Source organism: Branchiostoma floridae, chromosome 19 (assembly GCF_000003815.2).
Source record: "Branchiostoma floridae strain S238N-H82 chromosome 19, Bfl_VNyyK, whole genome shotgun sequence".
Lineage (NCBI taxonomy): Eukaryota > Metazoa > Chordata > Leptocardii > Amphioxiformes > Branchiostomatidae > Branchiostoma > Branchiostoma floridae.
In genome coordinates this window covers 2,563,109-2,580,417 of record NC_049997.1, presented here as the reverse complement: position 1 = coordinate 2,580,417, position 17,309 = coordinate 2,563,109, and the positions used below count along the sequence as shown (strand labels likewise).

At 39.1% G+C, this 17,309-nt stretch overlaps 1 protein-coding gene across 1 annotated transcript in view; it reads right to left on the bottom strand.

Annotated features, from left to right (window-relative positions):
• Positions 1 to 33: 33 nt before the first annotated feature.
• The window catches only part of LOC118407062 (sodium leak channel non-selective protein-like), a 45,603-nt gene continuing 28,327 nt past the window's right edge, over positions 34 to 17,309 (bottom strand). Inside the window, exons 30-50 of the mRNA XM_035807480.1 lie at positions 16,057 to 16,116; positions 15,175 to 15,282; positions 14,560 to 14,664; positions 14,058 to 14,164; positions 13,529 to 13,649; positions 12,736 to 12,834; positions 12,239 to 12,332; positions 11,701 to 11,807; positions 11,205 to 11,279; positions 10,938 to 11,057; positions 9,019 to 9,087; positions 8,531 to 8,679; positions 7,638 to 7,731; positions 7,196 to 7,325; positions 5,784 to 5,899; positions 4,917 to 4,964; positions 4,166 to 4,275; positions 3,723 to 3,873; positions 2,926 to 3,123; positions 1,964 to 2,030; positions 34 to 1,510 (exon numbers count right to left, since the gene is read on the bottom strand). Of these exons, the coding sequence (XP_035663373.1) occupies positions 1,356 to 1,510; positions 1,964 to 2,030; positions 2,926 to 3,123; positions 3,723 to 3,873; positions 4,166 to 4,275; positions 4,917 to 4,964; positions 5,784 to 5,899; positions 7,196 to 7,325; positions 7,638 to 7,731; positions 8,531 to 8,679; positions 9,019 to 9,087; positions 10,938 to 11,057; positions 11,205 to 11,279; positions 11,701 to 11,807; positions 12,239 to 12,332; positions 12,736 to 12,834; positions 13,529 to 13,649; positions 14,058 to 14,164; positions 14,560 to 14,664; positions 15,175 to 15,282; positions 16,057 to 16,116 (2,283 nt within the window). The 3' untranslated portion in view covers positions 34 to 1,355. The remainder of the gene's footprint in view (positions 1,511 to 1,963; positions 2,031 to 2,925; positions 3,124 to 3,722; positions 3,874 to 4,165; positions 4,276 to 4,916; positions 4,965 to 5,783; positions 5,900 to 7,195; positions 7,326 to 7,637; positions 7,732 to 8,530; positions 8,680 to 9,018; positions 9,088 to 10,937; positions 11,058 to 11,204; positions 11,280 to 11,700; positions 11,808 to 12,238; positions 12,333 to 12,735; positions 12,835 to 13,528; positions 13,650 to 14,057; positions 14,165 to 14,559; positions 14,665 to 15,174; positions 15,283 to 16,056; positions 16,117 to 17,309) is intronic.

Below are 17,309 nucleotides of genomic sequence, written 5' to 3'. Positions count from 1 at the left end.
TCTCTCCCACTACTTGATCCACAGTGTAGCTTATCAGGAAACTTCCCTTCCTTGTAACTTAAATAGCTTTCTGCATATCTTTGCCCATGCTGCTGTCTATCTGGCTTCTACCTTGCCCTGAGTGCACTGTCTTTCGAGACAGATCATCCATTTGGCTGATAATAAAACAGTTCGACTTTGACATGAATGCCTGAATCCAGGAATCAGTCTTCAAAGAACACTGCCCCTTTCCTGTTGATTCAACTACAGTCGCCTGGTCTAATACATGTTGATATGAAGGAATGTGCATGAAGTAATAGTCTTCTGCTATCTGTGTTTGACATAACTTTCCTTTAGTTGTTGAACATGTTATCATACTTTGTGTCACATACAATATGTTGAACAATACAGTTATTATTGTAATCAATAGAAAGAGTACACTATTAGTCTTAGAATTTATACTATCAGTCAAATAGGATCAGATCAGCTTCAATTCTACTAAACCATGAGGTAACACATGTACAGTATTCAGAAATGAGTGCAAATGTCAAATTACACATTGTACTGTGTACATGCAGAGTAATTGTAACATCACTGTGTCTATGCAATACAAAAAGTGTACCCAAACATATACAGTCATGTATATCACAAAGGTTACAACACAACTTGAGTCAAAGCTATGCCATCAGTAAGTTACTGATCACAAATCACAATTGTAGGAATAGAATGTACATAATACTTCCAAGACTGAGAAATACACTGCACAATATTAAATATTCCCAAGTAATCACTATACATCATTCTTGAATAATTGGAACATAATAAAATGCTAAGAATATGAATACCACATGTACTTTATTGACCTTTATGTCCTTCTGATGTCCAGCATCTTTTAATGCTCTTACTCACAGTAATATATAATCAAGACCTAGCAATTACTTCTTAAGCTATATAAGCTTTAGGAAAATGTTTGACTTGCTCTGTTAGCTAACTCTTTCATGATGAATAAGAGTAATTAATGTCAATCATAATGTCTGAAATAATTTCAGTTTTCTGTCTGAATGCATCTGTATCTCTGTATTCTGTATCTCAGCATAGCCGGTATAAATAACCGCTCTTCGGTGTAAGATGCAAGCACGAGGCACGGTGAAAGCTGTTTATATTATACTGGAGGACCGGTCACAACTAAACTTTGCACATGAAAGCGTTGCTTAAAGCTATCTAATGAGTATTCCAGTACTTGATGGCAACAAATTCCACTCTACAATCATAGTTCTAGGAAAATAACAATTTGTAATGTAAGACCACCAGTTGGTGGCGTCTGGCACATTCGCTGCTGTAGATTAGATCATATTTGGCTGGTTGAGGGCTAAACATTACTTCTGACTGTGAGTGTTTTTCCACCAGTCTGTGACCTCTGACACGATGGCTGATGTAGCGTAGAATGGCGCCCTTCGCGTGACGGTTGGTCTGTGCCCCAGGCTGATGCGAGGGTGGATGGCTGATGTTCTGTGGACCAAGCCTCCACCCACTGAGAAGGAGAAATAACTTGTCAATGAAAAAATGCCATAATTACATGTCAAATGTAGGTTCCAAATAAAGTATAGCATATCAAGAGTATTGGCATTACTTGTGTAGCATTTGTTGTCTATCAGTTCCAGCTTTTGGTTTTCTGGTTGACAGAAAATTGGTATAACAAAAAAAATGTAAAGTATAACCAAAAAAAGTAGCGTAACACTAGTTCATGGGGTAACCTATGTCTGTTAATGTTGTTTAAAAAAAAAGGTATTTCCTGGTAAGTCAACAGATTGTGGTTTCAAATTGCAATACAGTATCTTCAAAAATTTCAAAACCACTGTCCTTCAACTTGATATCCCTAAATACCATTTTCAAAACAACGGACATAGGTTTCCAGTGGATAAAGGTGAACTAACGTTTCATATTTACATGTACTACTGCATAGTATAAAGGCCAAGTAGTGTACCTGGAGTTATACGCCTGCCCTGGGACAAACACCTCTGCTTGTCACCCTCCTGATGATCATCCCATGCCTGATAACAAGAAAACAAATGACACATTTAAGTTAGTACATTTTGTTGTGTCAATACAGCTGTTTTTTCTTACACTAGGAATACAACTACAAATTCTTCAACCTGAGAACATGTTGAAGACCAAAAAGAAATGGAGGCATAAGATAAGTGTTACACAATTAGAACTTAAAGTTACTATCAATTTTCTTCGAACAATGACTGTTTATTAAAGGTAGAGAACATACCTTTAATAAACAGTCATTGTTCGAAGAAAAATGATAGTAACTTAAACATACGTGACTGATGAACCTCTTCAACGAACTTAAAGTTAAACTGAAAGATGCTCAGCTATGGCTAACGACCATGTTGTCTGGCCAACAATACTTAATTAAGGTGAGAGTGTGGAGCCAGTACTACAAGTTGGCAGGCAGGATACAAATCAATTTTATAACAACCTAAGAGTTAAGATATAACTTCATTGCCTGAGACCTTAAGTTTGTGATTATGCTTAAGAAAAAGTAATAGATGATACCATAATTGTAGGTCAGAAACCAATTGTGGGATCCCTCTTTGCTCACTCAGTATCTGGTTTATCTACATGATGTACTGTCAGGAAAGGGTTAGACGTGCTTGCATGTAGATGTGGGGCTTGATCGCAGCCAGCAGCCTTTAATCTTTAGTGTTGGCACTGTATGAGTTAAGGAGATGAAGATCTTCCCTCATGTTGTCAGTCCATCTCTTACGGGATCGTCCACGTGGGTTCCTTGCCTCTATCATGTCCAATATGGTAAAAATTTCCGGGGCCACTTTTCTTCTATATTCTGGAGGTGGCCATGTATATGGTGATATATGGTGGTGATACGTACCATAGAAATTAGAAAACAGACATTCTAATATGTTTGTAACCATCACCTACCTCATGAAACATGAGAGGACTCCCTCCTGAAGCCTTCCGCGCCAGGATGTCCATCTCCCGTGGCGACATCTCTTCCGATGCGGCGCGTGAGATCGGCTGGTCGGATGGAACGGGAGACGTGGGGCTGAGCAGGGCCTTCATGTCCTCCCATTGGTTGGCTCGCAGCATGGAGATCATGTTGGACTGCTGCTGGGCTTTCTGTGGGGAGAAATGGTTTCCAGGTTTACAAAACATATTCTATAGATCTCCTCTTTAGTAGTACTAGAAATTTTAAATATTTTGAAGGAAGCATTCAGAGCAATGTCTTCAGAAGAATTATCCCTTTTCAGTCACTGTAATCATTCTAATGTTTGTCTCATTCTCTGCAAACTGCTGCTGTGCTTTTTGTGGTGGAAAAGGGCACACTGTCAAGTATGATGTTCTCCAAGCAGAGGTTAGGCTCCAGCTAGTTTTTGACATCTTTTTGGACGTGTTATTTTTTTTGGGGGGGGGTCTATTTTGTCAATCTTTTTTTTCTGTCACTGGCCATAACCTATCTAAGGTATGTTCTGCCAAGGGCATATACCTGCTCCAGGATAAGGTAAAACATGACATTGTAAAAACTCGTCTGCCCTACCCTAATCTGAAGGGAAAATGGTATCAGAAAAATATTACTTTCTACAATTAGCTAATAGACGCTAATGACATGCTGCTGATATCATTCAACTTCTGTTGTCAGATTTGCAGACCTCCTTTTCAGTATACTAGAACTTCAAACTACAAATGAATCTTTATGAAAGACTGCGAAGCTCATCTACCATTCTGGACCTCTTAAGACACTTGTCTAGCCAGCTGCGGATGGTCTGTTTGGCGACCTCCTCCTCTATAACATACTCCAGCTCCTCCCTGGCCAGCAGCTCCTCTAACTGCAGACACTTGGAGATGTCCACTGATCGGTAGGCTAGCATACTGGGATGAGACACAGTACAGAAACTGGCTTTAACATTCCTGTCTAGCATTTAACAACCACAGTGGTTGAGTTTACTGCCAAAACCCTGTACATAAAAATTTCAACATTCACACAATTCATTGTAGACAAGAAAAAGAAACAATGCCATATCACCATGTTTCATGCTAGTGTGCTAAGAACGAGTGCTGCAGCTACATGTACATTAAACAGTCATCAACAAACAAACACGTTCAGAACCTGGCACAGAATAAGTGGCTGTAAACTGTTTTGAACTGTACAGAAGATACCTACATGAGAACTTCATGAAAGGTGACGTCCTCCCCACTGTGCAGCCGCTCCAGCTCATGGATCATGTGTTTAAACAGCAGCTTATCTTTCTCAAGGTCGACCTCCTGCCGACCCTATACAATAGAATGATAGGAAAAACAAGTCAAGTTTATCACAAAGTGCGCATCAAGGTATCCTAAAGTTTATGTAATATACATTTGTCTTGTAATTATAAATGATCATACCTTTGGATTTGCAAAACATACATCTGTATAGTATTTTGAATCTTTTTCCAGTTTCTATTTCAAAGGAATCAAAATTTAGTACTTCAAATGACAAAGAACAATGTATTCATCACATTGACATATGCATAATCGGAACGATACTAACTCTGTACCTGTCCATGGTGCTGAATGACTTTGCTAATAACACTGGTGTAGCTTTACTTTTCTACATTTGTGTGCATTAACGCTAGTTCACCTTTATTCGTGGGTTAACCTATATCTGTTGTTTATAGGAAAAACAAGGTATTTGGGGATAGCAAGTCGACAGACAGTGGTTTCAAACTGTATATTGAATATCTTGCAATTTGCAACTACCATCCGTTATTTAAATTGATATCCCTAATCACCAATTTTCAAACCAACGGATATAGGTTACCCTACAAATAAAGGTAACCTAGCGTTAAATCTTCACTGCTAATATAAAATGTTGTCCTTTCTCTCCATAAATTTATCCCCTCTTCCCTATTGGTCTGTTCCTACGTCATCCTTACCCTGAGAAGCCGTAGAACAAACTTGACCTTGCGCACTGGGAGGACACCCTGTGGAAATAAAATGATACATCCTAAATCTTCTATGCAACAGCATATATTAGTTTTTAATCTATTCTTGTCATGGTAAACCAGGGCTCGAAATACTGGGTGCATGTGCACCAAGGTGCACCCAAAATTGGAACTGTGCACCCAATTTTTCTAAATATTTTCTTAGGTTTATGTATGGAAAGATATCAAAGTATACTAGTATACATCATATTCTTGACATCTAAGTGTTAGAAAGATAATAAAAAATGTCTGTCATGTTACTTGTGTAAGAGTTTGATAACTTGTAACTAAGTTTTGTTATTAGGCTGTTTTGACATTCTACTTAAATTTAAGTGTTCCCCCCAAAAGATTTTTGGTGCACCCAATTTTTTAAGCTGGGTGCACCAGTGCACCTAATCCCAAAAATGAATTTCGAGCCCTGTAAACTGAGCAAGTCTACTGAGTGTGTGATAGTTTCATAGCCTTTAAGTACTACGTGCGGTCCCAGATGTACATTTCAGGGAGGCTACAGTTAATATGATCATGAACAATAAGAATTGCTGTAAAAGAGAATCCAAAAGGCAAACGGCTTGGGGAAGACCAAGAATAAGCTAAGATGGCAGCACAGTGGCTGTGCAAAAAGACCAGAAAAATATTAGGATTCCAAGCAATATGGGTGACTCAATCACAAAGTCAGGACACTTACCCGTCGGTTGATGTCCACCATACAGATTGTGACAGGGAAGTAGCAGATCAAGCTCTCAAAACTTTTGAGGAACACCGTTTGCCAACTGATAACGTTACAACACTAGATGATCTAAGGTCACATTCAACACTAACCCGTCTGTTGTTATCCACCATACTCCAAGTGATCTGGAAGTTGTGCAGGTCACTGTAGCTGATGAGAGCATCCTCCTCTCCGGAGTAGAACAGGGAGAAGTTCTCCAGGATGATAGCTGAAAAATATCACACAATATTCCCAGCAATTCTGAATAAAGTAGAACTGTCATGTCCAACACAAGAATTTGACTAACTTTTCAACTGATCTCTGCCATTCTTAGTAAATGAATAGACGTTCTATTTTTTTCTTGTCTAGTAAATCTACGAGGGTGAGTCAGAAAGTAATGCAAGTGGTTTCATAACAGACTCGTTTTTTAATCAATTTAGTTGAAACTTGGCACAAAGGTAGAGATATATGTCCTCTTGAGATTGAATGTTTTAAATTTGGTCTTTATCATTTTATGAGCAACTGAGTTGATTTCAAGATGAACACACCCTTGGTAGCTTGTCAGACTATCAATTCCTCTAAATCTGACCCACTGAAAATCACTGTAGGAGGTTGAAATCATACATGTATAATACCAAATGTCTCTATAGGTTGCGTGCCAATTTTGATCTCTAAACTCGTAATTGTTCTTTATTTACAGCTGCTAGAATGCAGTAAGTTGTGTTATAGAATTGTTGGATTTATACACGAATCTCGTGAATTGTTGGTAAAAAGACTGCTTTTCCATTAACCAAAAGAAACGAAACTTTACACAAGTATTAACTGTTTAAAGGCCAAAATGTGTGCTAAGTTTCATTTCTCTTTGTTAATGGAAAAGAAGTCTACAGAAAGTTTTGATAATAACACCGCAGATCTCATGACACTGGCGACAGCGTATACCTCACTCTACACCAGCAACGAAAAAAGAAAAACTGCTCGGATTTCAGAGTTGAAATTAAGCATGTGGTTTATAGATAAATACAGCTTATTTCATGTGCAGGCTTAGTCTCCTACAATAGCAAACATTGGTTTAGGGATATTCTTAATTGTACGTTAATTGGACCTCACTTTTCTTTTGACGGGATACCAAGGGCGTGGTCACCTTGAAAGTAGCTCAGTCACTCATAAAATAATGAGCAAAAATTTAGATATTTAAATCTCAAGAGGAGATATGTCTTAACCTTTGTGCCAAATTTCAACTCATTCGATCAAAGAACTACTCTGTTATGAAACCACTTGCATTACTTTCTGACTCACCCTCGTACTTGTTTTATGATCCTTTTCCTAAACAAAACAGAACACAAAGTAGCTGTCACAGGTTCTGAATGTCTGTCCTAGCAACACTTTAGTGTACATGTTCTGTCCTAGTAACAGTTTTAGAGCTGTCTCTGGTACTGCATGGCTTTCCTAACACTAGTGTAGCTGTACCTGTTGCTGAATCAAAGTATTACTTTTATCATGATTTAGAAAGTTTCTATGACCTTACCTACAAGCAGGTTGAGCATGATGTATGCGATGATGATGTAGAAGGAACAGAAGAACAGTAGAGCAGCTGTGGAGTTGCCACAGTCCGTCTCCCAGTAGTTCCTGCCAACTGTGCAGATTGGAGGGCTGATCTGGGAATAGGAACAAATTAAAATGTTATAGTCAGTTAGGAAAAAGTATGACTGCTATAATTCACATTTTTTTAAAAATTTACTCTAGGACTGTTAAGATATTACTGTAACAGTAACTGTCAGATTGTGAGTACTGAATCAGTAGCATTTCTGTAAAATTGTTCATTTAGGTAGTTTTCTAGCAAATCTTCAAACAATAAGACAGATTAAGTACTTCTAAGGTCATTTTGTTGAGTTTGTGTGTGTTTGTGTACCAGGGTGCATGTCCCTGTGCACATGTGTGTGTGTGTGCATGTTTGTCAAACTTCTTACCATACAGTCGTGCATAATTTTGTTCCAGTCCTCTCCAGTGATCATACGGAACAGCACAGACAGAGCCTTCGGTGCAGTGGAGAAGTTGGCATGTCTAAAGAGGGCAAAGATATATTTTTAGTACTTAAGACATTGCATATTAAATACGTAACAAGTTACATACATGTAGCTTTGAAAAGCACAGCTTCAGTTGGTTAATACATGCCATTGAAATATGCAATAGGTCATGGGATAATGTATGGTTCTCTTTTTGTAAATAACAACATTAACTTTAACATTGAGTTTACATTCCTTATCACTGGAAAGACTAAAATTGATGAATTGACATTATGTTCAAGAAAAGGGTGATTTCAAGGGAGCATAAATTGCAAAATGCATGGTTTAGAAATACTGTATATGAATTTGTCTATAAGTTCTTAAGATACAAGACTTGGTATTAAGATCCTAAAGAATATCGGGTGTTTTAAAGTATCTCTGTGCATAATAAAATCTTTCTAATATGGTGGTATTATGGTATCCAGTAGAATTGATGATAATGCCATAAGTAAATGATCATTTTGCTTATCAAAACAGAGCATAAAGTAGCTCTAACCAAATAAAGTTAAATGACTATCCTAACAACACTAGACAGTGCAGATGTCCCTGGTGCTGAATGGCTGTCCTAATAACACTAAATGTAGCTGTCCTTATTTAATCTCCAAGCAGATCCTACGGGAGCATAGCATCAAAAGCTGGCAGAGGAGTGTTATGCTCCGGTGCCCGGTGCTCTCATGGCACTGTAGGATCTGCTTGGAGACTAGTCCTTATCACCCTGACATTAAACATTTAACAACACAACTTACTTCAGTCACAAGACAGAGGACAGACAGTCTGTGACACCCACGGAAGGCTACCTGCTTAGGTTCTCTCCGTACTTCACACTGCCGAACAGAACCACGCCTGCCAGGGAGTAACTCAGCATCAGCAGGAACATGCCGGCTATGATGAAGAAACTCTTCAACATGCTCACCACTACAGTCAGTAGCAGCATCTTCAGGGTGGCCTGTAAAAGTGGAAACAAACCATTCATTTGGCAAACTATATAATGAATTTGCATATTAGTCAAGTAGTTTCAGGCCTTGATCTGAATTAGGGCTGGAAGCTTGAATACATAGCCATTCAAAAGACATACATGCTACTAGAGAGAGTGGTATTCAGGGTAGGATGTTAAGCTGTATACACTTCAGACATTGAGATGTTCAAGACAATCTTGAGAAAGTTTCTATAACAATGTTTTTGATGTGGCAGTATTATGGCACCCAGGGAAATTTATGAGAGTTGATGTTACATCAAAATCCTGACAAATCGGCTTGAATACTAAAAGCAACAAAGCTGTACTCACATGTTTGCCAGTGATAGAGAAGAACCTCAGCATGATGACCACAGCTCCCATAGTGTTACTGTACTCATCCTGTATGGAAGGATGGAACAAGAATTACTAATAACTGCCCAGAGTTAACCCTAGTTCACCTTTATCTGAGGGGTAACCTAAATCCGTTGTTTTTAAAAACTGGGTGCTAAGGGATCCGGATATCAAGTTGACAGACAGCGGTTTTAAATTGGCATTATGCTCAAAATATTGCAGTTTGAAAGGGCTGTCTGTTGACTTGATATCCCTTAAAACCCTGTTTTTATACAGCAGATATAGGTTACCCCTCAGATAAAGGTAAATTAGCGTTATCCTGAAGAGAACAACAGCCACTGATATAACTGTCCTTACCCTTACATAAATAAGTTTAACATTGTGTGTTTGGAGTTGATCTGTCCGTGGTACTGATTTTACTTCTGGGTCTCATCCTTATAACAGAACAGCACAGGCATCCCAATTACAACATTTTGAAGCCATACAAATCTTCAATATGGTGTGTTTTTAGTTGATCTGTCCTTGGTGCTGAAATACTCTTAAATGTTATTTTTAGAACAGAACAGCAAAAAACACAGCAAAGTACAGTAATTGAATAATGAATACAGTACTTTGTCCCCAAACTTTACTAATACATGTACAGTCAAACCTGTCTATAGCGGCCACTCAAGGGACTGGTCAAAATTGGCCACTATAGAGAGGTGGCCACTATAGAGAATATGCTAATTAATTGACCACAAGCAATAAGTTACACATGGTTTTAGTACCCAATGATCTTTATTCACATAATACAGTACTGTACATGTACTGCAATGATTTTTACACTATATGTATTAAGAAAACAAAAGCTATAAAAAGTTTTAAATGTTCTACAGTTGATATTGTCTGAAGAGACCGGTATCGTCATATTTCTTTGATCTTTCGTCTTGTATCCTTTGATACTTCGCCGTCCGTGTGTTCCCGCTCGCGTTCACACGTCAGATTCGCGCATTATGCTAATGTGGTACTCACAAGAAAAGTCACGTCATTTTAGACTTATCTCTTAATAAATGTAAGAATAAAATCCATCATAGTCTGTTTTCTCTTTGTAACAATTTATTTAGAAATTTTTGTGATGTGAATTAACCTAAGTGATAGTGTATTAGAACGTAACTTTAACACAATTTACCTCCGTAATATTGGTGTCGTCTATTGACCTTATATGACCTCGTTTGTCAGCCGGTACGTAGCGCCAGTTTACGAAGTTTTGTTTTGAAAATAATTCAAAGAGGTTTTAAATCCGGCGTAGGGTGACGATACGGCCGCTGGATATGGCCGAACGCGTGCCGAAACATAGATCAGCGGTCCGCGTGGCCGTAATCGGCAGTGTTTTTGTACCTGCGGGACCGGAAATCGTGTGGCCGTGGCCGCGTTGGACAGGTGGCCGCTAAGCCTATCTCTTAATCATTACAAATCCAAGGGACCGACAAAAAGTGGCCACTATGGACAGGTGGCCGTTATGCAAAGGTGGCCGCTAATACAGGTTTGACTGTATGTATTTGGAATTGATCTGTAGCCAAGTGGCTATTCCCATGTGCTAAAGCTAATTTCACACCATCAAATTGCTGATTTCTTACGGTCAAGTCAATGTTAAGCTTGTGTTACAACAAAGGGTAAACTTTATAACCATAAACAATTAGACTAATGGTTGACCTGTAGAGAGAAGTGCATGGCCATCTAGACGACCCCCAGCGTGGTGACATACTATGTGAGTGTTTAGCTTGTGTTAGAACAAACTTTACAACTACAGAAACATAGACTTGGTTCACCTGTAGAGAGAAGTGGTTAGCTTATGTTAGCACAGAGATCAAATTTTATAACTGTTACAGTTACTGTAAGTTGTAAAATTTCAGGCCCACCTGTAGAGAGAAGTGCATGGCCATCCAGACGACCCCCAGGGTGGTGACAAACATGTCGTAACGGTTCCGCCGACTCTGCCAGTAACCAGGCAGACCCATGGCGATGATCTTCATCACAACCTGGGGAATTAAGAGTGGAATTAACGAGCGTGTATTAGAAAAACAAAGGTAAAACTGATCCTCAGATTCGCTTTGTTTATTGTACTAATCATCATATCATTTAATTGAAAAGGTATATTTTTTGCCAAGGGAAATATTCAAACTCACCTCCAGCAGAAACAGTGTAGTGAAAACTACAGAAGTTGTGGCCAATGGAATGGTGCTGTCTGCATTGACACGCCACTGGGGAAATATAGCAAGATTTAATATGTGGACCCTCAAGTCACACATTTCATACTTCATGCTAAACAGGTGACAGAGTCTCTGAATAATATTTATAAGGTAAAGGTATACACATGTATGTATAGAAGAAGTCCCATAACCTTTTTGTACGCTATGGGGCACTGAAAGGTGGAGTCCATCCCTATCCTTCCACCGCCTTATACCTCCACAACCAAAGTCAGGCACCCATTTTTTAAACCTGGGTGGAGTGACGAAAGTGCCATTCCCAAGAATGCACTGGTAAGCCTTGAATGCCAGAAATGGAAACCCTTGATAATGTGTCCACAGGCCTAACCACTCAGCCATTTGAGGCCAATGTGTAAAGGGGGGTAAATATGTGTCAGCTTGTTTACAATTTGTGACCTGAATATACAGAACATACCTTGACAGACAAGAGGCTGCAATTGGCCAAGACCAGCAGGGCAATGAACCTCTTGAACACAGCATTCTGGGTAATGTCGTACAGTTTTCCACGCAGTCCGTTACCATCTGCAATAAGTGGAACCATAATGTTAAGATCACTGTCTCCCTGCCAAGGTACATGCCATTGGACAGAAGCATTAAAAAAGATTGGCCTCTACAGTTCCCCAAAAAGCTGCTATGGCCCAAACCTACACCACCTATTTTTTGTCAAAAGAGATATCTACCACGCTGACTTAACAATCATGACAGTCACCATAGCATGTCCAGAGCACCAGGTGTAAAAAATCTTCTCTGCAGTATTGTCGAAAGCCACTAGGAGAGCCATCAATGAAAGGATATTTTTTGTTCTTTTACTGCAACCTGCCAAAGTGAACTGGAAACTTTTAGAGGAAAATTTGGTCCAGGTGAAAAATACTTTGACATCCTATGATCTACCAATCTGATGATAGTATTTACTAGGGAACAATGATGAAGCTAAGACATAGTTACAAATGTACCTGGTCTTGGAGGAAGGTGCAGAGGTTGAGCAATCTTCAGACGCTTCTTGAGGTCCACCCAACGTCTCTGTTCCACAGTAAGCAGAGCAGAGCCCTGGAGGATATCATGTCAGAATTATCATTATGTTATAACACAGTGACTACAATACAACAGTTGTGTCTTTTCAATGTAGATTTAGAGCTAAATTGAAGCATCAAATTGTTTGTTGATTGTGAAGTCCTAACGCGTTGAGGTGTCTCTAGCGTATGTCAGAATTTAAAGAAGTTTTCAAACTTTCTAGAGGATGGCCCCTTTTCTGTGTTCACATCTGTTTGTAACTGGATTTCTGATCTGTTAATATATATATATATATATGCTTATTATAATATCAGCTAGCTAGCTGCCTAGTGTTCACATTGTATTGTCCCTATTAAAGTCATAATATAATAGGATTATCAAGCAAAGTACTATTTCAAAGCATCTCCATATGTTGTTGGAAATTCTCAGATATGCGTACCTTGTTCTCATAGAAGTTTGCGATGACGACTCCCACAAACAGAGTGAGACCGATCATGCAGCCCAGGAATACAAACACATGGATGTAGATTCCATGGTACTGGGGAACAACACAAACAGCATTATTGTCATGTTGAGAAATCAAGGAGATCCATTTTGTAACACAGTTTAGTGTAAGAGCCTCATTCAAAGCATTTTTATTAGCTGATGCATTTATTCCAAAGAAAGCACGCAGTAGAAAGATTTTTAAAGGCCGAATTGAGTTGGGGCTTAACCAACGTAAAGTTAGTAAGGCAATGAATTTTAGTTTCAAACCTATGGCATATTTTAGCTGCAACCTGATGAGCAAACTTTCGAATACAAAAGTAGCCGTTTACACCCCATTTGCCAGCATATTTTGTGCAATTATCAAGGTGGTGCGACAATGCAATGTCATCCAGCTGGACCACACCAGTTTTGGATTTTGGGGTTCCATGCAGTTAACAGATGTGTGCAATTAACTTCAACCAGGCTTCTACTGTATAATAATGGCGGTTTATAAAGCCTATCACAGTAGATACACTTTAACCTTTTTAGATTATATATATTTCATGAAACTACTGCACTAAGAGAAAGAGATGATAGGTCAGACTCATACCAGTCCTTCTAATAATGTTTCACCATGATATCCCAATCCATTTTGTAAGACAGATTAAGCTTGTCACAATAGATAAGATACACTCCACCCTTTTAGACTACATATATTTAATAAAACAATTGAACTAAGAGCAATAGATGAGAGGTCAGACACATACTGGTCCGACTTGTTTCACCATGATATCCCTGACCTCCAGCCAACCCTCCAATGACAGGACCTCAAACAGAGCCAGCATGGCATTGGCAATGTTGTCAAAGTTAAAGTTTCTGGGATTGGCCCTGCAAGGGTCAAGGAAGAAAAATCTTCCCTCAGAAATCTTTCTTGCACAAAAACATTTAATAATTTTAACAAATAAGCATAACATCTAAAGAAATCAAAACTGACATCCTATGAACTAGCTGATTCTATCTGATGAACATTATAGTAATTTTTAAAAAAATCCATATTGATATTCTGAAAGATGTTAAGACTACGAGGCCAATAGCTTGATGAGAGATTAGGCCCCTTATAGAATTAGCATCATACTCTAGAGCACACATTAATGGAATTAAGCTGTCTTGAATAACAGAAAGTTATCATCAACCAAAAGCTAAGAAATTCAATGATAACAGTCTAGGATAAGAAAATAAAATGTGCTTACATGCTCAGCATATGATATGTGTACAATGTGGTAAGATGTTTCTTACCAAACTCTCGGCACCAGCATTTTTGGAGCGTGGTCATGATTGTCCATCTGACCAATGGGCAACTTGGTTACATGCATTTTTCTCCAGAATGCTCCAACACATTTTTCCTAGAGCCATCAAAATACATCAAGATTATGTCATTTCTGTCTAAGGACAAAGAAACTTACTACCATGTACGTATATATGTAAATGTATCATTGATTTGGTCAACAATCTAGTTTTAGTCACCAATCTAGTGGAGTCTTAGTAGAGTTAGGTTGGTATACAGACTGAACAATAGATTCATTTTGTTCTTTCACAAGTCATTTTTTTTTTTTTACTTTAGGATTGACTACATTCTACATTCTGTCTTTTGATTTTTTTCAAAAACAAATTTTTCTCATTTTGCAGCTGCATTTTATGACTTACAGTATGGTCAAAATCTTGGGGGGACAACATTTACAAAATTGATATGCACACAGATGCCCTCAATTTGATTTAATCAAGTTGAACATAGCCTTACCTTGACAGTGATAGTGGGATCGTTACACCTGGCCAGCTTCCCAGCAAACAGCTGTACCCCAAAACTGGCAAATACAAACATCAGCACCAGCAACAGGATGGACACCTGGAATATACAGTAATAGAGATAGGGTCCACATGTGTTATTGGTACCTCTGTATGGTTCACGGTACATGGTATATGGTACACAGTGTATTCCGTAGCACCCGAGTGGTACCAGCCTGACCATAGATCGGCCTATATATAGAGAGAATACACCATGCATGTGCATGTTGTATTTTATTTAATATGTGATCTCTCTCTCTTTGGGCTTGGCTTCGCAAACAAAGATCATCTGGTGTCCCAATACTAAAAAAAAATCAAACAAATGATTCCAATATCCGGTAAGGTGCAATTTACTGGCCAAGTCTAGCTATCTTTCACTGCAACTACATAAATTATCTTACACTTTTCCATACCAATAACATTTGTTCAGTTCGGTTAAGTTCGTCCTAGGAGAGGTGACACCAGTGTCTCTACATGTTTCTGTCCAGCATGACTGAACAGAGTTACGTAGTTACATTTTAACGGAGTTGTACGTACATTTGTATATCATCTATCTAACAGTTGTCCGTACCATGGCCACCTCCTTCCAGCTCTTGAGAAGCTCCATGACGACACGCCTCATGTGTGGCACCAGCCGGAAAATTCTCACCGGACGCAGGCAACGGAATATCAGCAGCAGCTGGGGAAAAAACATGAAGGAAAATACATATTTTTTTATGTAACTGATTCAGCAACCTGTTCCTGTGTGCAGCCAATTAGCATGTGATAGAGTCTGACACACATGTACATACAAAAGAGATAGAGTCTGACATACATGTACATACAAAAGAGATAGAGTCTGACATACATGTACATACAAAAGAGATAGAGTCTGACATACATGTACATACAAAAGAGATAGAGTCTGACATACATGTACATACAAAAGAGATAGAGTCTGACATACATGTACATACAAAAGAGATAGAGTCTGACATACATGTACATACAAAAGAGATAGAGTCTGACATACATGTACATACAAAAGAGATAGAGTCTGACATACATGTACATACAAAAGAGATAGAGTCTGACATACATGTACATACAAAAGAGATAGAGTCTGACATACATGTACATACAAAAGAGATAGAGTCTGACATACATGTACATACAAAAGAGATAGAGTCTGACATACATGTACATACAAAAGAGATAGAGTCTGACATACATGTACATACAAAAGAGATAGAGTCTGACATACATGTACATACAAAAGAGATAGAGTCTGACATACATGTACATACAAAAGAGATAGAGTCTGACATACATGTACATCTATACTTAGTCTTGTCCTCTGTTTGATGCTGCACATTCTTCAACCTCTAAATTGTCAATATTTTTCAGAAGATTAGCAATGTGAGTTTCAGCACACAGTACCACAGAGGCAGAAGAACTGAGGTGTGCACCATACCTGAGCTCCAGAGCGAGGTGGAACACTTGTCGGCAGCCAGCACAGTAGGATCAAACTCACCTGGTGGGGAAACAGTTTCATCAAAAAATGCAAAGTCATTGCAAATTGTGAAATGCAGGTAATGGCAGATCATTTATTTTGAGATGTACCATGACTCAAGACAGACTTTTAAAGGGGCAATCCACTCCAGAAGGGTGTGTTATTTTCCAATAGATGATGTATCAATGAATACATGATCAGTCGAACTTTTGTGGAATTCCACTTGTGGCGAATTACGCAATGTGTGTTTGTAAAACAATATGACACTCACTAAACCCATGCAGACCCTACCCATGTATTCCCTATAGGTGTAGACACTTCCTTTATCGTGAATATTTTCGGCATAAATGAGGGGCGCTTAGCACACCAAGAAGGTCAATTGTTTACGAGATATCAAAGAACACATATCTAGACGTGTTTTTCTTAGCGCCCCTGAAATTAGCTTTGTATCCTAACTTAAGTCAGGCACATTGTATTCAGCCATAGGCTGAGATTGATTTAATTTAATTAGAGGGTACTTGGGGAGTTTTGTAGAAGACTGAATGCTTTTTGATGCGTGTGGGGCTAATGGGTTCTCTTTCGTATAAAGGTACATAGCATACATTTGTCACATCTACAATTAATATCTATCGGAAAATAACAGTCCCGTCTGGAGTGGAATGCCCCTTCAAGGCAACTGTATGGCTTCTTCTACCATCACAATATGACTACCATAGTAGGCATCCTTCCATCTTTCCAGATGATGGTAGCACTCTCTCCTTGAAATTAGGGCGGTTGACAGCGTCGACTGTGGGACTGTAACCCAATCCTCGCATGACAGTCGCGTCCGCAGTTTGGGCATATATATTCAGATGAATTGCCAGGTTGCAGTCTTTCTTTGCGTCTTTGTCTTTTTGACTCTAGTTGTTTCATTCGTCTCGCCTGACCCTTCGCAAGACCCTCCCTGACTGTGTTGCGCCATCTGGTGCGGTCTTCTGCAATCTGTTCCCAGCTGGTTGGGTCAATGTCAGTTAGTCTCATGTCACGCCTGCAGACATCCCTGAAGCGCAGTGCCGGTCGGCCTACTGGGCGTTTTCCTGCTGCTAGTTCCCCGAACAGGATGTCCTTCGGAATGCGCCCATCTTTCATTCGGGATACGTGTCCCAGCCAGCGTAGACGTCGCTGGCAGAGAAGAAGATGGATACTCAAGGAGCAGGAACGTTCCAGAACAGTGG